Below are 20,998 nucleotides of genomic sequence, written 5' to 3'. Positions count from 1 at the left end.
GAGAACATTAATAATATCGCTTATTACAAGAAAAAGTCGTGAATTCTGATACCCAAAAGTATCCAATTCTGGACCAAGGGAATATGCCAAAAAGGACTGTTTTTTTAATGCCGCCAAAACTAAATTCAAGTCCTAAGGGTTCAGGGGCGACCTAAGCGGGTATTAAGCTGTGTTACCCCCTGAATAAAGTTACGAACCAAAGAAAGCGAAGCAAGTGGTCGTTGAAATAATACTGATACGGCCTAGACCTGTCCTTAGAAAGCACTTTCAAGGCCAACATTATTTCTCACCCCATCTGCAGAAAGTCAAGGATTCTACCTTTGACCTATTTCCTGGGGTGCAACCCCTGTTTTCACACCAGGAGACATATGCTTCCCAGACTCCATAATATATATAATTATGGAGGCTAGCTCCCTTGCATTAACCAAGATAAAAACCACTGAACCTGACAGCGCACGTTTCTTCAGAGTGTGGACCTCAATAGCCAAACCGTTAAATTTAGCACTTGTAAAGTAGGATGGAATACCGGACCTTACAAAAGAAGGTCTGGCTATGGCGGTAGGGTCCATGGGTCCCCTACTGTCATCTTTATGATCCCTGCATACCAATTTTTCATGGGTCCTGCTGGGGGCCACAAGAATCACAGACTTCCCTTCCTGCATGATCCTGTGAAGAAGTCGTGGATGCAGGCAGAATAGGAGTGAATGCATAAATCAGAACCGATTCCATGGGAATAGCAAGGTATCTGTTCCGCATGCCAGCGGATCCTTTGTTTTTGACACAAAGTTGTCGATTTCTTTGTTGAATCTGGGCATAAACAGATCTATGTCTGGGAACCCCCATCTTTGACATATTGATAGGAAGATATCGGGGTGAAGGAACCATTCTCTCAGGAACAGCTGCTGGCGACGCAAGTAGTCCACCTGCCAATTTTCTATTCCTAGAATGAAGACCGCCGATAGGCAAAGTACAATGTTTTCTGCCCAAGATAGGATATAATTCACCTTTCTCTGGGCCGCACAACTTCTTGTGCCCCCTTGGTGATTAATATAGGCCATTGCTGGGGCATAGCCGGCTGAATCCTGGCAGGACAATATCGTAAACTGAACGTTCAGGCCCTCAGAAGCAAGTGCTCTGCCTGAATTTCTAGAATGATAATAGGCAAGGTCATTTCTGATCTGGGCCATTTCCATTGTAACTGAAGGATTTTCCCCTTTGCAGATTTTTGGATATTAACCATAAACTGAGGCTCCAGCGTAGCCAGCCTACATTACCTGGTATTTCCATTTGTAAACACTCAGTGCAGTAGCTAGACCAGAAATCAGAGCTACATACTGAAAATGAAGATTTTCCACCTTAAGTAGATATTGCAAGTGAGCGAGAAAATAAGCATATCGAGGTATGCATTTTTGTTGTCGATTGAAGTTCTTCTCCTTGTAGGATGGAGATAACGGATTGGATTGACTTCATGCAAAAAAAAAAAAAAAAAAAAAAAGTGGTTATATTCTGGAATTTTGATTTTTGAGATCCAGAATGTCCATTTGGATTTTACCAAACCCCAACCTCTGCTCTTACATGGGGGCCACCATGAGCACTTTTTGCCAAAAGATGGTCCAATGCTTGAGAAAAAGCCTTTTTGTCCCACGATGCGGGATTAAAGAAACCGGCTTGGGGGGACAGTGTACGCCATTCCGAGAGCTGAAAGCAGGGTGCGGAGTGTTGTCTAGCACCCCCATACACCCCATCTGGGAACAAACTGTGTCATGAGGGGAAGACGCCACTTCCAACCTTTTATTCAAACAATTGAAGGAAATGAACAGATTGCGGATTAGGAATGCAAGTAATATTGTTAGAGTCATTGGTACAGAATACACACAAAGCAGCACCGCTCTGACTGTGAGAATCTTTGTTTATAGTAGTCGATTACTAGTACCTCTAAACCGGGTGCTCAGATTCAGACAACCTCCCACTTGTCACCAACTCAGGATAAGTATATACTGTATAGAAAGAACCTGCACTCTGGGAATCCATTCAGTTTCTTTACTCGATCACCAAGACTTGGTGATAATCGAATATATAAATTGGATGTATTCCAGAGTGTGAGTCCTTTCTATATATCCTTATCCTGCTCTCGTACAGAACAAGTGTAAGTGATCAGTAAAGATCAAAGGGAGACTAAGTGGCCATGAAAAATATAAATAAGGAAGGATTATTTACCTTAAGTTGCATCGGGGTAAGTGGAAAGGTTATGGGCATAGATCACATGGACTGTGGGATGTCATGACATGTTCAGGGCATCAGCACAGAAAAGTAAGGTGGAGGGAAGTGGTGTGTCTCAGTTTTCTATCCTCAAAGACAGGATCCTGATGTTCATTGCCCTAATCCAATTAGCTATGGTTTGACAAAGAGAGATTGCAGTAATAGCTGGTTGCAGGGCTGAACCTGCAAGGATAAAGAGAACCTTTAAATTTGTCTCAATTTTTGGTCTGCAGAATCCTTGAATGATGCTTGTTTTCAGACTAAGACAGCAGAATCTATCTACAGTCCACTTTTTAGTGATTTATTTTTTTCACTGGATATAGCTTGGCAATGATTCTTAGAGGGGTGAAAACTTTTTTTTAGGAGAAACCCAGTCAGGAGAATCTAATGCAGGAGATCAAATGCAACTATACCGGTCTTTGTGTACAACATAAATTAGCATATCTTCATTGTCAAGCATATTGCGTGAAGCCAGAGCATCAGGTATATGGGAGGCTGGGAATGAGAAATCTTCCACAGCCTCCTCTAACAATGCCCCTGGGTCTTCTTCTAAGTTTTGCATGTTTGCTAAGGTAGGCAGTTTTTCTTCTGATTCAGAGATGGTGGAGACAGGGAAAAAGCTTGGCACTTTGGGGTTTTGGACAGTAATGGCTGTAGTAGGGCTGTTAATTGCCCAAGACATTGTAACATGGCTGCAAGGAAATCTGCCTTGGTGAGCGTCACGTACCTTGGAGGAGACTGAATTGATGAGGTCGGCCTCTCTTGTATCTTCCGCCCAGGCCCCACTCGGAGTGGTACAGAGGGAACCGCAACTGTGGACCCGGAGCTTTGCAGCAGAGGAAGCGGACTTAAAAAAGGTAAAAAGTTTAAGTGGACTTAAAGGGGAACGCTGCAGGAACAGTGGAACTGGAACATGCGGTGTGGTTAGGTCCTTGATAGGCTTACAGCAGAAGATCGCAGAAGGTTGCTGGATCAAAGTAGCAGGCACTGGCAGGACAAGCAGCAGCGAAAGCAGGGTCTTGTAGGAAGCCAGGTTCGGCAGCAGGCAGGCAACATGGTACAGGTCAGCAGGCAGAGGCAAGGTCATAAGAATAGCCAGGGTCAGGAGCCAGGGATCAGAGCCAGAACAGGATCTAGAAGCAGGGTCAGAGCAAGCTGTGTTCATCAGGAGGTATCTGGCAGAAGAATAGCGGGTGCAGGGTAACAGGAACAGCTGAAGATCAGTCAGCAACCATCTGGGGTCAGAGTACTCCTTTAAATAGGCCTTCTGGCGCCAATTTGCGCCATGGGCGCACGTAACCTGCCACGCACATATTGATGCGTACATGTATGTGCAGACGCCCACAAATGCGCAATGGACGGGAGCAACTGGTTCTCTTACAGTTAGATAGGCACGCAACAAGCAGCCTGAGATAAGGCTAGAATTGGATGCTTAGACTGATGTTAAAATACGATCCTTTTTCGGTGCAAGGGAAGCAATGTTACTCTGGGTGGTTTGAGAGCTTTGCAGGCCATCAGCAGAAGGAATGTTTGCCTGAGCCTTATCGGAGATTCCCTGGTGCACCGTTTCTGCCATTGCCATCGGTGAGAGTATTCTCTAGTGGGGTTCTCACAGAGTAGGCAAACATGGAGTAAGTATGTCTGGAGAAGGATACACAGCAACACAGGTGCCAGCTGTTCTGTAGCGAAGTTCCCAAGGCAAAATGGAGTGAGAAGTATCCAAGTACCTTATAAGGGCTCTGGGCAGTAGTGGTAATAGTGTAAACCGTGGTGTGATGTAACACCCGAACATCCACCTGACACTAAGCTTTGCATGGTGGAATTTCTTACAGTTTCAAAACTCAACAAATAAAGTCAAACTCCTGATAAACTGACAGTTTAATGAATACTACTCAGGAGACACTAACAAATGTACTTCAAGCAGTAGCGATATTAAGTCTCATATTTTCTATAGCGCTATGGTAACAAGACAAACCAGTCTTCCCTTTCCAAATCTCGGATCCCGAAGGCTGCTTTCACACTGGGGCGGTATTCAGGCGTTACAGCGCTAAAAATAGCTCCTGTGTAACGCCTGAAAAAAACCGGCCCCTTTAACTCCAGTGTGAAAGCCGGAGGGCTTTCACACTGGAGCGATGCGCTGGCAGGACGGTGAAAAAAGTCCTGCTAGCCGCATCTTTGCAGCGGTGAAGGAGCGGTGTATTCACCGCTCCTATACCGCTCCTACCCATTGAAATCAATGGGACACCGCGGCAATACCGCCGGCAAAGCGCCGCTGCAGCGGCGCTTTGCGGGTGGGTTTAACCCCTTTTCGGCCGCTAGCGGGGGTTAAAACCACCCCGCTAGCGCCCGCACACCGCCGCTAAAACGACGGTAAAGCGCCGCTAAAAATAGCGGCGCTTTACCGCCGACGCTGCTCCCGCCCCAGTGTGAAAGCAGCCTAAGTGGGTCCAGGCTTTCCCTGTCACAGTCGCCATACCCCTGGAAGGGTCTGGAACAAAAGGAATGGACCACAGCTCTGGACATGTATTGCAGCCTGTGGCTAGCTACATGTATTGCATTACATGCAGAAAAGAGCAGCCAAGCAGGATCTCGCAGAGTGTAACAGAGGGGTAGGTCTAAGGGTGCGTGTTCAAAAGCTTTGCCAGTAACCTTTCTCCTGAAGATAGCAGCCTATAACCCAAGATCTATAAATATCCAGCCTATGTCCTGTACTGTACGATTAAGATAACAGTTTTGCTATGAATACACTTTGAATACTTGAACTGAATCTGCACCCAGTGTTAATTTTGGCATCAAATTTCAATGTTGTTTTAGTCAAAGTCTTGACTAAAATGCCATTTTATTTTTAGTCACATTTTTGTTATCTGCAATTGTTTTAGTTTTAATCATATTTAGCCGACTAAAATCGTATGCATTTAGACAAATTGTACTGCATTATTTACGTTTTTCCCTAGAATTTCAAAACTTCAACCCTGGATATACCTCTGGAGTTAAAAAATATATATATATAAATCTGTTATGGTTTGAACAAACTACATGCTCTGAGGCCTGTAATGCTACACATTGCTCTGGATGGTGGTCTGAGGAGGCCTATAAAGCACAATGCTCTGGATGGTGGTCTGAGAGGTGGGTGGCCTGACGAGGCCTGTAATGCACACAGTGCTCTGGGACGGTGGTTTGAGGTGGCCTGTAATGCACAGTGCTCTGCACAGTGGTCTGAGGAGGTCTGTAATGCTGCACAGTGCTCTGGACAATGGTCTGAGGAGGCCTGTAATGTTCCACAGAGCTTTGGGCAGTGGTCTGAGAGGAGGCCTGTAATGCTGCATAGTGCTCTGGGTTTTACAGGCGGAGCGCCAAGGAAACTGGAAGTTCACGTGGGTAAACGTCCCTCCCTCAAATTTTTGTTCCGTTTTGGTTCATTGACGAAAGGGTAATGGGTTTTCGTCATAGTTTTTGTAAATTTACTAAAATGTGGGGTCCTTTTCATTTTGTCACTGGAAACAAGCCGGACCACCACCTATAAATGCGCAGCTGCTATCAATAAACTGAACCAAATACACTTTCAAATGAAATAAACAATATGAAAACACTACTGAATGTGTATACTGTAACTCCAAAAAAGTCAAATAATAATAATATAAAAAAAAAAAAAGTGTGTCTAATATTAATGGGTATAAACAAAAGTCAATTAATCATGTCATCAGAAGCATATGTGTGTATGGTGGCCTTCTTTACTGATGTTACCTTAGTCTGGAAGGTACAGTAGATGTGAGTAAGAAATGGATTTTCCCATGCTAATGCCAGGACACGTTTCTCCACCATGGTGCACTCCACATCATCATCAATCAGCACAACATCTTTCTTTAGAGCTTTAATAGCAAAATACTCATTCTTGCCCTTTACCTCAGCTAAAAGGACCTGGAAAGAAAGGCAGGCAAGCAAGCATTAAACAGGTACTTAGAAGACAACAAAGAAAGAGTAAAACTGACACAGGTGACACACCTTCCCAAAGCTGCCTTTTCCAAGAACCTTGTGAAAGGTAAAATTCTCCACTGACACACGGCTGCTGATACTGGACACTTTCATAGGCTGAGGACTGCTCCCCTCCCAAAGCTTATCATACTGGTTGTCTGCTGAGTGGAAGATGAGAATTACAGTAAAACGCGGCAAAACATTTTGGGTTCCTACTGATGGGAAAAAAAGATTTTTTTTTTCCCCCCCATCAGTGGGCTACCTATAAAATATACTTGCCTGTTGCATCTAAACCTTTTGCAATTGGAGCAGGCGGTGTTACACCTTGGTAAATGGCAACGCTATCCAAAGACGAATCTGATTTTCTGCTTGACTTCTAAAATACAAAGAAGGTCATTTGTATCCATACATCAATGAAATAGATTGGTTGCTTAATTCTCAAAAAGTAGATAAAGTATCATTAAAAACAAAAATTTTTTGGCTAGATTGGAGGGGGATTAGAACAAAAAGAATACAATTATATTTTATGGCTGCCTGACCCTCCAGTTAGAGAATCACTCTCTAATAGTTCTGTTTACCTTTATTATAAATCAAAAAGGCTTAAAAGTTCCTCTCCTGTGATCCATAAAGCTAAAGCAGCTCTCGAGTGTATTACACCCAAAATTTAACACAGTTTACAATGGTTCACCATGTGACAAGCGAGTCCAACTGAAACCATGCTCTGCTGAATCTTCGTTGGGGTTTTTTGTGTAGTAATATACTTTCACCACACCACGTGATTCCACTCCCCTCAGAGTTTACACTCCCCAAATCACAATAGGGTAAACGCTTGTTAGGTATGTCTCTCCCGTTTAGCAGTCAAAACCCAGAGAGGCAACACCATCCATATTACAATCAGGTGACGTAAACAGTTGATTCATTCTTTTCAATTCAGCTGTTCATTCAGACTCGTGTTTTGTCATTGCGTCTATTTATAGGCATCTATTGATAGACGTAATGCTATAAAGCGTCTAGGGGTGCACATATGGCTTGTGAATCTGTCAAGAATCCTAGGATCGGGGAGCGAGGATCGTGTCATGCTCTACAGTTTTGTGGTTATGCCAGTGAATGCTTATTTTAATTTATTTTTGATCTTGTAAGTGCGATATGGAAAGGGGGGAAATTTTATGGGAATAAATACTTAAACAGGTTGACGTTATGAGGACTGTTTTTTCCCCTATGTTAGTAGCCATTTAAGATTGGCGACGGTACCAGAGTCTGAATGAACAGCTAAATTGAAGGGAATTAATCAACTGTTTAGGTTACCGGACTGAAATATCGATGTGGTTATCGCTCTGGATTTTTACTGCTGAATGGGATAGACATAACCAACAAGTATTTACCCGATTGTGATGTGGCAAGTGTAAACCCTGAGGGGAGTGGAATTGCGTGGTGTAGTGAAGGTATATTATTACACTAAAGCTCCCAACGAACATTCAGTAGAGCATGGTTTCAGTTGGACTCACTTGTCACAGAGTGCACTATCATAAACTGTGTTAAATTTTGGGTGTAAAACTCACAAGAGTGCTGCTTTAGCTTTATGGATCACAGGAGATGAACTTTCAAGGCTTTTTGATTTATATTTGTTGTTAAAGCAGAAGCCTATTCCTTTATAATTTACGTAAGCGATGGACGAGTAATAGCGTTTGCTTTTATGTTATTGTTTACCATCATCACCAAAAGTGAAAACACAAATTTTGGGTTGTCACCAGAACAAGAATAGTCCTCTAATCTTCCAGTGGGGGCACTTCTGGTAATGACCAGGGATTCTATCACTTTGGAGGGATTTTCTCTCACTTTCTGTTTTGACTATGGGACAGGAAGTGAAGGGAAATCACCCTACTGGGATGCAGATGGCCATGGTTATAACCCTTCAATACTTTATCTAAAATCAAATGCCTTTAGTTCTACTTTAATATTTATTTTTCTTTAATTTTATACTGTAACCACTGAAATTTCCAACTATAAAACTGGCTATTGACAGATCCTTGCCATGCAAAGGACAAAAGGGTCCTGTGGATACAAGTGTCATACAGGCAGTGCAGAGCATTCCCAGCACAAAAGGGAGAAACACATATATGAGGCCCCGCATCAAAAAACCCAGTTCCATGACATTGCATATGTGTTATGTTGGCATGAAGGAGTTCATTAATGTGTAAACCTATTAGGCCTTTAGAATGTGGCCTGGGTATGAGACTATACTGAGCTTTCAGCTCTTATTTTTTTCGGTTCCAAAATTTTGCTTTTGGGGACGTTGTGAAGTTCAGATTTACTTATTCTCTTTGTTGTACAAAACCATGACAATATTATGTTACACTGTATGTTTTGTAATGGTCATCTCATCGGCTCTGTTGTGTATGTCCTAAAGACAATAAGGCTTCATGTACATGGGACGTTGTTTAACCTCTCCTGAACGATTTAACTTGATGGCTAGAAACCAGCATCTAAAATGTCCGTAAAGCCTTTTGTAAAATATACTTTGGACTGATGGTTGTGAAATGTTTTAGGAGATCCCTTGTGTATCTCCACAACTTATGTGATTTTTGTATAAACTTAAACAATCCAAAGTTTCAATGGTTACACAGGTATTTTTGTGGACCATTTTCACACCATGGGTTCAAAAGTAGACAACATATTTCAGTCTACTTTCAAATGTCATTTACAGAATGTATACAAAGTCTTACACATGTAAAAACCTGTTTTTGCTTGTAGAAACCAATTAGTTTCATTGTGAAGCACACAGAAGCTGACTGCTTGCTAAGGAAACAAACTCTTCCCGGTATGACACTTGTGTTCACATGACCCTTTGTTCCATGCATGACAAGGGTCTGTCAAGAGACAGTTTATGATAGTTCTTTAACATAACTTAACGTTACTAAATCCAGAACCCTGCATTCACTATATCTGGTATCAAACAATACACAGAACATGGAAAGGGAATATTTTAGTAAATATAAACTGCTAAATACCTTTTCTCATCAGCAGTATATAGCAGTCTTGTGACTTCTATCGGTGTTTAGCCGAGCACTGGATAAAATATGTAGGAGGAATTTTAATTCTCTCCTGATTGTCTTATGAGGCTGCAGGACCCCTGACCCTCTGTTTGGACAGTGCAGATTGACCCTGTGCCGATAAAATGCATTCCCCAAAAAAAAAAAAAACTCTAACAATACACACCAAATTGAGCATGTGCAGAGTGCCTCCCAGGGCTCTGTACTATCAAGAATGGAATTGGGGACTGATGAAGAAGGGGAGGATCAGAGAAGACAGGGCTCAAACAGCCTTTTTACATAATTTGCATGATTAACCCCTTAGGTTCCACAGTGAGTATAACAAGCACGCTTTACTGCAAATACAAACTGATTTTACTTTTCTGGGATTGGTAACACTTTAAAGGCAATGAGCTCCATTTGAATTCAGCTTTTGATACATACTAGAGTCAGAACTGAGCTTTTCCAAAATTACTGAGCCAGTATCTAGCTAGCCAGAGGACTTCAGTTTGATTCATAGTAGCACAATGATTTTATAGTGAGAGAAAGAAAGACAAAAAGGAAAAAAAAAATTTCATTAGGATCCTTTGCAACCAGGTCTTTAACCTTAAACATTCAAGCACTCCAATTCCATAGGATACATTATCTTCAAATCATTCCGTATATGGACCAAAGATTTCCTGTAGTTCTTCCCGGGCAAGATGCAATAGCATAACTTTATTTAAAAGCAGTACTAAAAGGGAGGATTGGGAGAAATTCCCAGAAAATATGTAATAGGGTGTTCATCTGATTTACAGTGATCTTACTTGGGAAAATTTTGTTCAGTATGTAGTATTACTTTTTTACTACTTGTTACAAAGTTATTCCCTGTGTGCAAAATGAATACATTTTATATTTCTGTTCTTGGGTTAAAATTGAACTTCAGGGTTGCATGTGGAAGAGCCTTGTAGTGTAGGATGTTCTATAGGATATAGAAAGATTTGTTTATTGCATTTGTGTTCAACCACAAATTTCTTCCTTTGGTTTTTTGGGTTACAGTATATAAACCAATGGTTTGCATTTCTTATCAATATAGATCTTTGTTTCAAATCAATAAATATATTCTCTCATTACTTAAAACTGGAGCACATTGTTGTTTAACTATTCTTACCATGCTGACTTGGTTCAGAGCCTCTGCTAGAAGTTTCTGGTTGATGCCGCACAAATTGGCCACTTTGTTCTGACACTTGTGATGAACATCCATATCACATTCTATGGAATTAATGACACAGTATTACTAAAAAATGCAGAGAGAACTATCACCACTGGTTAATCACAAAACCTGGGAAATAAGCAGAACCTTTGAGCTAAAATACATGTGGGTTGATTTACTAAAACTGGAGAGTGGAAAGTCTGGTGCAGCTCTGCACAGAAACCTTCCAGGTTTCAGGTTTTTTGTCAAAGCCTAATGCCCCGTACACACGATACGAAAATCGTACGGAAAATACCGCTTTCGATGCGATCGTACGATAATCGGATCATTAGTACAGAGCTTTCGAGAGCCGATTCGAACAGTACATCCGATATTATTCTATCGGACGTGCACGGAAATTTTTTTCGTACGATGCTAGATCGTACGATTTTCGTGTAATCAGTACAGCTATCGTTCGAAAATGCAATACAAATGCATTACAACACATGACATCACGTACGAATTTTTTTTATGTCGTGCGGGAATTTTCGTGACTTTAGTAAACTCATCAGATTCGATCTGAGATTAGCATGCAATAAAAAACGGACGTTCATTCGTCCGATAATCTCATCGTGTGTATGGGGCATAACTGAACAAGCTGGAGTTAGAAGCTGATTGGCTACCATGCACAGCTGCACCTAATTTGCACTCTCCAGTTTTGGGAATTCAACTCCACGGTCTGAAAAAAAATAAAAAAAAAAACCTCAAAAAAACTTGGGGAAACTCTGAATTAGAGTACTTAGATTGGAAAGTTAGCCTATAGTCCCCTTATAGTACAATCACTAGAAAGCAATAATGGGCAGGAAGCACAATGTGCTTTCAGTGTTTAACAAAGAAGACCATCCATATGTACAGTACATGTATAATTACAAACTGTACCATATATGCATTTTTAATGCACACTATAATTAAAGTGGATATAAACCAGATTAATGAAAATTGAGCTGGGCACATATCTGCAAGTGTTTTGTTCTCTCTTCAAAGCACTATGTCCCGTAGCTGTGTCCTGCACTGTTCTTCTGTTATCAGCCTGATAACTCCTGACAAATTCTCCAACACATATGATAAAAGCAGCCTGATTATGTTTATTTAACACTTTCATGCCACAGACCCATGGCCAGCCCTAACATTGGACTAAGGCGGCACTTTGACGCCCAAGATTTTTTTAACAGCAGTTTTGTTATGTCATTCAGGGGCAACTGCCCCGGTCCGCTCCCCTGCCCTGTAAAATGGTCTACAGATCAGCAAAATTACTGTGGGCTATAGACCACCTTCAGGTGATAGACACTGGCACACCCTAAACAGGAAGTTGCCTCCCTATATAACCCCTCCAATACCGGGAGCACCTCAGTTTTATAGGAGGGGTTATATAGGGAGGAAACTTCCCGTTTAGGGTGTGCCAGTGTCCATCACCTGAGGGTGGCCTATAACCCACATAGTAATTACTATGCTGCTCTGTGTCCCGTGATGTACATCAAGAAAATAATTTTACAGGCAAGATGATTTTGGGTGTAATGCCACGGTCCTGCAGACTGATTGTGCATCTGTCTGGCCGTATGTCCGATATGGCCAGGCAATTACACTGTGGCAGGAAGACTTAATAAACTACCCCAGCGCTCAACAGCGCCGTGGTAGTTCATTGGAAACTACAAGCCAAAAGCTGCGAAGGGTGGCAGACCTTGTAGTTTTCTGATTCACAGAATACTGTTAATGGATGACACAGCCTGTCAGATTGTGACAGCTAGTGGGAGATCCCTCTCTGGCTGTCAGACCTGGGGTTTGGGGGGGAGCGGGGCCCGGTACACCCTAAATGTGGGTGTAACATGTAACAAAAATGTGAACTTATCCTTTAAAGGCCTTCTTTGCTTGTAGAGAGGGCTATAGATGGAGTGTGAATCTGCTAGGGTGCTTAGAGTTTCCAGCCCCTCTCTCCCATGTGATGTCTAAACAATAAAAGTCCTTTAAAAAACCCTTAAGGTGACTGACACCCAACTGTTATACATCATCCACTCTTCAGCCATGGATTCAGCTTTGGGAAAGTGCTAGCTCCCCCCGACTCTGGGAGTACCCCATCTGTCTCCAGGATCAGTTGAGATTCTCTAACATTCTAATCTATAGGAAGAGTTGCTGGTAGAAGCAGCCTTTATGGCAGACATTGTGAATCTACAGGAAACATTATTTCACTCAAGTCACATAAAAACAGTAACTGCAAGGTAAATTGTATGAAGCCAGACTTTTGAGGAATCCGAGGATGGTCATATCTCCAAACATTAAATAAATAGCTAAGGCCCCTTTCACACGGAATCCAATTGCTCAGCGGGGGACGGACACAGTCCCACTCTCTTCTATGGGAAAATGCCTGTCCATTTTCATCCGATCCGATAGGAGGCAGATGTAAAACAGGACCACCATCTGTGTGGATTTTGCAGACAGAATCGGGTTGGATAGCAGCAGAAGTCAACGGACTGCTGACACCGCTGCTCCATAGGGTTGATTGTAGGGTCCAATCAGGTCCGCCTGAAAAACTGACAGGCGCACTTGATCGGACAGCCTATGTGAAAGGGCCCCAACTAAAACAGAACTTTGTTTGCACTCACCTTCACATTTTAACCCCTGCTTCACCAAGCCCCAGAGCAGACTGCCACAGTGATCGCAGAAAGTGGGGCTTTTGTAATTGTAAACCCTGAATCGATGGGGCATGTCAATGTTAAACCGCTCCTTCTGGAACTGTAAAGGAAAAGCACCAATAAATATCACACAGCAAATGTAGAGATCGGGTAAATGTTAAAGTAGTCCTAAATTCTAAACTTTTTACCTTAATGCATTCCCTGTATCAAGTTAAAAAATGTTTAGGTAAAAGTATCGCCCCCTCGCCAGCCCTTATCCTCACTCGATCCAGTGCAGTGACCGTCTGTCGGGGCTCTGCCCTCTCATTTCCCAGTACCATAGGTTTTGCTGAGGCAGCAGGAGCAATTTGCTCCTGCTGTCACTCAAATCCTGCGATAAGGGGGCAGGGCGTAGTCGCGCTGATTATGGACACAGGCAGCATGGCTTGGGATCGAGCCCACAGGTATGCCCCCAAAGGAAGTGGCTTCTTATGGTGGCATACCAGAAGAGAAGGAGCCAGGAGCGCCAGCTGGGGACCTGAGATGAGGAGGTTCGGGCTGTATAAATAGTTTTTGTGATTAACCACTTGCCGACCAGCCACTGCAGTTTTACTGCAGCAGAATGGCACGGCTGGGCGAGGGGCACGCACACGCTGATTGCCCCCTAGTGTTAATCCCTTTTCTGTCAGTGGTATTTTTACAGTAACCAGTGCATTAGCATTGATCGCTGTATAAATGCCAATGGTCCCAAAAATGTGTCAAAAGTGTCCGATGTGTCCGCCAGTCCTGATAAAAATCGCTGCCATTAGTAGCAAAAAATAAAAGCCGCAGAGGTGATCAAATACCACCAAAATAAAGCAATTGTCAGTTAAAGCAACGCAGTGCAGAATCGCAAAAAGTGCTCTGGTCAGGAAGGGGGTAAAACCTTCCGGGGCTGAATCTGTTAAATAAAAAAAAATTGTGTTTACAATCACATTAAAAGATAGGTGCATGGTTAGGAAAAAATTTTAAAAAAATGTATTCGCTCATCTTTTTTGTGTAAAAACCCCCAAAAATATATGACATATATGATATACATATATAGATATATCTATATATCCATCTACAGGGCTGGACTGGGAAGAAAATTTGGCCCTGGACTTCATCATGACCGGCCCACTTTAATTTTGAGTGTCCCCAACAGTGTCCCCCTTACATCAGTGTGTTCCCATCAGCAACCCCCTTCACATCAGAGTCCCCATCAGCAGCCCCCTTCACATCAGAGTCCCCATCAGCAGCCCCCTTCACATCAGAGTCCCCATCAGCAGCCCCCTTCACATCAGAGTCCCCATCAGCAGCCCCCTTCACATCAGAGTCCCCATCAGCAGCCCCCTTCACATCAGAGTCCCCGCCAGCAGCCCCCTTCACATCAGAGTCCCGCCAGCAGCCCCCTTCACATCAGAGTCCCCGCCAGCAGCCCCCTTCACATCAGAGTGTCCTCCCTCTCCTCCCTCTCCCACATGTACTCACAGTTTTGAAGGCAGCTTTCCGTTCCTCTTTCCAGTCATGTGATAACAAGTGATAAGGGGAGAGAGGAAGGAAACTCTGCCAGCTGTCTATCTCCCCTTGCAGGCTGGAGGAAGCATAATGTATAATGCTCTCTCCAGCAAGTGATGGAAGCAGCTCCTCCTGACAGGAGTGAAATCGTGATCACTCACTGTCAGAGAGGAGCAGCTCCAGGACTGCACCTGACTGGCCCACTGGGAAACTCCCAATAGTCCCGATGGCCAGTCCATGCCTGTCTATCTCACTTTGATGCAGAAGGCTTTTTACATTGCCTAGCAAGTCAGCAATGAGAGTGTCAGTATGTCCTCTTCAGCATGGCGCATGCATCTTGCAGCTTTATAATTTCTGAATCGATTACAGTCTATGAGACTACAAGGCACATTCACCAAATTGAAGAGGGACATCTTAGCGCTAGCGATCCTAAGGAAATCCAATTCACTTGCATGTTACAGGAGCTTATGCATAAAAACATATTTTTCATAGTATTATTAGGGAGGGCTGGGTGGGAACATGTTTATTTTTTATGTCTGATACGTGTATGCTTGAAACCTTTTGTGAACCTTTCTATTCCCCAAGTGGTACATTTTAGTATATTACAATCCTTTCAATGGTCCGTTTCAAATCCAGTCCTCCCGTTTCAAGATTTGCAGTCTACATAGAACAAATAAGATTTTTCTGTAAAAACCAACTAACCAGCTTTCTACTTCTCCAACCACTGCTATTGGGTGTCGGTATATTAAGAGAGTAATATTACATGGCCATTACAGGAGAGGTAAAGGTGTCTTTCACATGTAGGCTGTATATAACATCCTGGCTTCCCCTTCTATGACTTGTGCAAGAGGCAAGATGGCAGCAACCAGCGAAAAGGAGGGATACACTAGAGAAAGGGCTTTTTTCACAAATTATGAACCAGTGAGTTGTTTATATGCTGAATAGTTTGTATTTTGTAGTGTCTTCTGTAAATAATGGCAAAGGAAGGGGTCACTTTAAGGACCATGTCAGATGGGTGGTTATGCTTTTGGTAACAGATCGCCAGTAGACAAATCACAGGCAATCAGAGGCTTTAACTTACCCAATCACACTCTTCATGGTCCAGAACACTGCAAAATATTCATTGCCACCAATGTGCAGGGAGGGAGCTACATCATTCTTTTTCGGCTAGTAAAGGTGAGTGGTCTGTTAGTGATCCTGTTACTGGCAAGTTGTCATCAGTGACAAGATCGCTTGTGTAAAATGGAAAAACAAACCATTTAAAGCAGAACTATAGTTTAACTATTTGTTTCCCCTCTGGGTTGTTCCAATTGAAGTCGCATTCATTTTAACTACATATGCATGTAAATTGTTTGTTTTCAACTTGGTCTTGAATTAGCAGAATCAGATTTTATTGAGATCAAATATTTTGGAGTATAAATTAACCCCACCGTGATGTCAAAAGAACACACCCTAAAACGCTGAGCATGTTATACAAATGAAGATAAACACCAATCCCTGAGAAGTATTCTAGTTTAATTTTCTTGTCTACGTGATCAGCTGTTGCTGAATGCGCATGCAATAAAATCTATTTCTACTTTTGTGTTGTTAGTAAACTTGGAAATACATAATCTCCCGAGATAGAAAAAGCAGATAAGTACTTACCATGGTGTCCCGGCTGTTGGTCGCTGTGCCTGTACACCTGCCAATGATCTTGTCAATGCATTTTTTATGTATGGCAGCATTGCACTCTGCAAGCAATAGAAACAATTTGTACCCATTTTAAGAGATGACTAGTTACAGAGTACAGAGGCAGGACAGATTCCAACAGAGAGAAAAAAATATATACATATTGGAAAAATAGTAAAGTAAAAGCGAGGTGAATAAAGAACCAAGGGGTCACCCAAATGGTAACATGGTAAAGAGATAAACTTAAAGCGGTATCAAACCAAAAACTTAATTTATTTCAGCTTACCAATCATTACATATAGTGGTTGTATTAGGTTTCTTTTTTTTAGCCCCCCCCCCCCCCCGTATTCCCTTGGGGATCTGGCCAGTAACACACCTCCTGTATTATACAGACACCCCAGTGGAAGAATGAAAGCAGGGGACAGATTTGGACAGCAGTATTGTCAGTCCAGGAGGAGGTGAGTGTTAGAAGTACTATCAAATTTAAATAGAGTAACAAACTGAAGCCAAATGTCAGCTCACACTTTATAATCAGTTAGGGCCGGTGCACACAGCGATGCGCGGCGAGGCGTCTCCGACTTGCCTCGCCGCGACTTGCACGGACCTCAGCGGCGACTTGCAGAGGACTTCTGTATAGAAGTCAATGCAAGTCGCCCCCGAAGTCGCCCCAAAGTAGTACAGGAACCTTTTTTCTGAGTCGGAGCGACTCGAGTCGCTCCTCTCAGAACGGTTCCATTGTACAGAATGGGGGCGACTTGCGGGAGCGAGGCGAGGCGAGCCGTGTCGCCTCGCCTCGCGCCGCAGTGTGAACCGGCCCTTACAGCAACAGTTTTTTCCTTTTTGGATAAAGGTTTTACATAAATGAAATCTAATCATTTTAAGCACCTCTGTCAGTGTTAAACAGTCTGTCTCATCCCTGTACCTGCAAGAGAGCCTTAAAAAGGACAGCCATCTCATTTAAAAATCGGTAAGCTGCAATATAATAAAGGTTTGATTTTTGGTTTAATTTGGCTTTAAATGATCTTTCTTCAAATTGAAGGGCAATCAAGACAGATGAAATAGAACTAAACCAGACTAATGGAGATATCCATACAAATTTTATCTGATGTCTAGCATAATAAGAACAGCTGTAAAAGATTGCCTTAAAAGAGAAGTATGGGCTTTACACGGAGAACCAAGCGATCGAACAACACTGATGGCTCGGTTCTGACAGCTCCCAGAGCAGAGAGCTGCTTATTAAAACTCCATAAATATAAACATATTAAATCATGTTGCCTTCCAACATTGTTAGTCAGTGGCTCTCTGATCCCTCCTCGCTCACTGGAGCACCGAGCTGTGGAGGGGGCAGAGCGGCTTGCTGAGAGCCTGAGCCGGGTGTCAGTCCAGGCACCTGGTGTATCCCGACTTCCATTGTCTTGAGGACGCGACTTCAGCCCGCTCTCTGCTGAAAATGAGTCACAGGAGTGCAAACGAGGCACACTCCTGTGATCCATAGAAGTATAGCCAAATGTGCTTTGGCTATGCTTCTTTAAAAACAACAAACATACTAAATCTGACTACAGGAAACAACCATCTAACAATGCATCAGTGACCAAACACACCCATCCAAAAAAAAGATCTACTTATATGCTTTGCAAACATCTGTAAACCCAAGTAGATTTTGGGGTAACCAAGTGTCTACTGGCAATTCAATTCCAACACCCAAATGATAAAGTAACTGCTAAAATGACTGAGCTGTGCTGATAAACAGCTTCTGAGGTCTCAGACACAACTGTAGTGCAAATGAGGTACCATTTAGCTCAACTTTAAGAATTTATAAACACAGATTTTAATGGATGTGCTGAATGTCATTTTAAACAAGCTCCTAGAAGGTTTTAGTATGCTTCAATAAATTGCATTGTTTGTTAAAAGTCTGCTGAAGCCTACTAGCAGTGATATTCAGTACTCCCATTAAAATCTGTTTAACATATCCAAAATTAAAGCTGCTGAGTGTGTTAAAGGATTCAAGAAAGCTGCTTGAAGCTTGCCAAAAGCTTCACAAATGCTTGGGGTTCACACTGCTCTAGGGCTTAGTTTACACTTGTGTTGAAATAGAGTGGTTGAGGGGCATTTTTTAAAGCTCTCATACAGCCCCACGCCACACCTGTCACATAATTTATATGTGACCTGAAATACCTGTACACACAGGGGTGGTCGCAGCAAATATTTGTAGTGCTAGTCCCGTAGGAGCCACTAGTATTTTTCCAGAACTTCCTCAGTTTCAGCCCCACAGCCAGGCACACAGAATTTCTCACAGTCAGGTGCACACAACATCAGTGCGTTACTCCAATGACCAGTCTAGGGGCTGTGGTGTTTTTGTTGTTTTATTTTAGTTTAGGAACTGGGCTAGGAGAAAGGAAAAGTAGGATACTACAAATTAAAGACATCTTTGCCAATGGAACTGTGTAGCAGACTGTACCGCAAAGAGAAGGAATTGAATGGACCTTGCTCTTCAGGACACCAGCCAGTACCATCTTTAATTTACACCCAGCAGCTGACTTCTAGTACCCAGAGGGGGAATCGGAAGCACAAGTCACTAGGATCCATTTAGTGGGTTTGTTCTTACAAGTCCCTAGTCACAGATCACCTTTCTCCTCTGATACCAGACAGGATCCGTGGCTATCCGCCCTCAGTCAGCTCTCAAGAGAACCCTGGGTTTCAGCATTCTGGCCCTCAGGTTTTCCTCCTAATGTCGCATGGTAACTTGTGCTGGGAAGAATCAATGTGTCCCCTCCCCAACTGGACCTCTTCTCTCTAGGAAAAGACCAGGAGCTCAGGTGCTCCCTGAACATAAATAGAGTCACCCAGCATGCCTAGGGGTACCTCCCCTTCCAATTGGCTGCATCTATATTCATGCTTTTCATATGAATGGTTTCACCTACAATCCAGAAACTACCTGAACAGGTAGAACTAAACGATCACAGTTTCTTTTAAGCAGACAGCCCAATTCAATTTACCTGCTACTCCTCTGTTAAGCAGAGGGGCCAAAAACGATTCTAACTACTCTAGCAATTAGCTAGGAGGGTGCTACATATTCTACTGCTACCAAACGCAACCCATTCAAGCGAAAGGAGACGCACCCTAACTGCAGGCCAAATGCTAAGCTCATGGTTGCTGTTCAGTGTTCCTATTCAAAAACTCAGTTCAACTGAAAGGCACTCAGGAGGTGGCAGGATAATCTCCTTAATACACTTATACAAGCTGAAGCTCATGTGAACTAGCTTCAGAATGTTATTTTGTCATAAAATTTGAGCACTGTAACAAGAGGCATAATAAGACAGTGGAAAGAAAACTGCCACAGTACACTAAATGCACCTGCAAAAAGCATACAGACCAGCAGCAGAAATCACTTTTTGTTTAGCAAACACAAGAGCAAACCATGACCAAAAGCACCACCTTGGGCTTAAGACAGGAGGGGCAACAACTGATTAATAAACAACAGATTAATATTTACTCACTGACAACTATTTACTTCCCTCTGAGGCAACAGTTAATGAAACTACTAAAAGGAGACAACCAAGCTGTTTAAAAGTGGTTATAAAGCCATTTTGTTTATATAATCTAATCCCCTATGTTCCATTAAGTTATGTGCTCCAGAGTATGTTCTATATAAGAAATATGTAGCTTCATACCATATTTCCGAGAACCACTCGACATTACGTGACAGCCTACTGCTCTCCTCCCCTGGTCTGATAACTAGAGTGGGAGGGGCTGAGAATCCCCAGCGGATGTCAGCCAGGAAGAGGAGGAGAGCGGTGGACAGTCACATGAGGGCCGAGCAGCAGGTATAAAGCTACATATTTTTTTAAATAGAACATACACTGGGCATATAACTTAATAGAGCATAGGGCATCCCATTAATAAAACAGTCATTTTAGCAGCAGGAGGGGCGGGGAGCAGATCGGCACCAACACTAGTTGACAGGCGGGGGGGGGGGGGGGGGGGAAATAGAGAAGAGACAGTGGGATGACAGAGGCACATAAACTGACTACGGTGTCAGGGATCAGCAGCCATGATAAACATAGTCAGTTTACAGAGGGAAGGGCAGCACCAAGCAGCATCAGACAGGTATTTTAGATGATACAAAAAGGGACAAATTATACAGCACAAGCACTGTGCTGTTATTAATGCTTTACCGCCTTCCCATCTGGCCTATAGCAACAAGGCGGACGGGCGGTGGCTCTCCCATTCTGACTGGACGTCGGCTCCGCCCAGACACAATGCATCGCCGATCATGGTAAAGAGCATAGGACGTAGGTTCTTTACCATTTCACCAGTTGTGTCCAATCACAGCGTAACTAGGAAGTGGCGGTTATTGGCATTCCTTTATTTACACTGACAAAGCATGAAGCGAGTTGATAAACAGCTCTCCTGACAGGGGGGATCTGCAGTTATCAGTGCAGCCCCACCAGTGATGCCCATCAGTGATGCCTGTCAGTGCCTCCTCATCAGGGTCACCTATCAGTGACATTTAACAGTGCCCATCGATGCGCATCTAGGCTGCCCATCAGTGCCACCTATCAAGGCCACATATTGGTGCCGCCTCATCAGTGCCCACCAGTGCAGCCTTATCAGTGGACATCAGTGACGTAGAAAAGAAACCAATTTACCAAGTTCTCTAACAGAAACAAAGGAATTTCAGGTATTTTTTCATTTGT

General features: G+C 43.0%; 1 protein-coding gene across 4 annotated transcripts in view; it reads right to left on the bottom strand.

The window, feature by feature from the left end:
- PRKCD (protein kinase C delta) overlaps positions 1–20,998 on the bottom strand; it is a 217,586-nt gene that overhangs the window by 68,043 nt on the left and 128,545 nt on the right. For 3 of the 4 annotated variants that reach the window (XM_077452275.1, XM_077452277.1, XM_077452276.1), the window contains 6 exons: positions 16,278–16,363; positions 13,089–13,218; positions 10,411–10,511; positions 6,511–6,607; positions 6,262–6,392; positions 6,004–6,177 (listed from right to left, as the gene is read on the bottom strand). In XM_077452275.1, the coding sequence (XP_077308401.1) occupies positions 6,004–6,177; positions 6,262–6,392; positions 6,511–6,607; positions 10,411–10,511; positions 13,089–13,218; positions 16,278–16,363 (719 nt within the window). The remainder of the gene's footprint in view (positions 1–6,003; positions 6,178–6,261; positions 6,393–6,510; positions 6,608–10,410; positions 10,512–13,088; positions 13,219–16,277; positions 16,364–20,998) is intronic. The other variant, XM_077452278.1, reaches the window with a different exon arrangement.

This window comes from Lithobates pipiens, unplaced genomic scaffold, assembly GCF_037356315.1.
Source record: "Lithobates pipiens isolate NorthernLeopardFrog02 unplaced genomic scaffold, aLitPip1_a1.2 Scaffold_23, whole genome shotgun sequence".
Lineage (NCBI taxonomy): Eukaryota > Metazoa > Chordata > Amphibia > Anura > Ranidae > Lithobates > Lithobates pipiens.
Note: the sequence above shows the minus strand (reverse complement) of the source record. Positions and strands in the feature narration are given on the sequence as shown.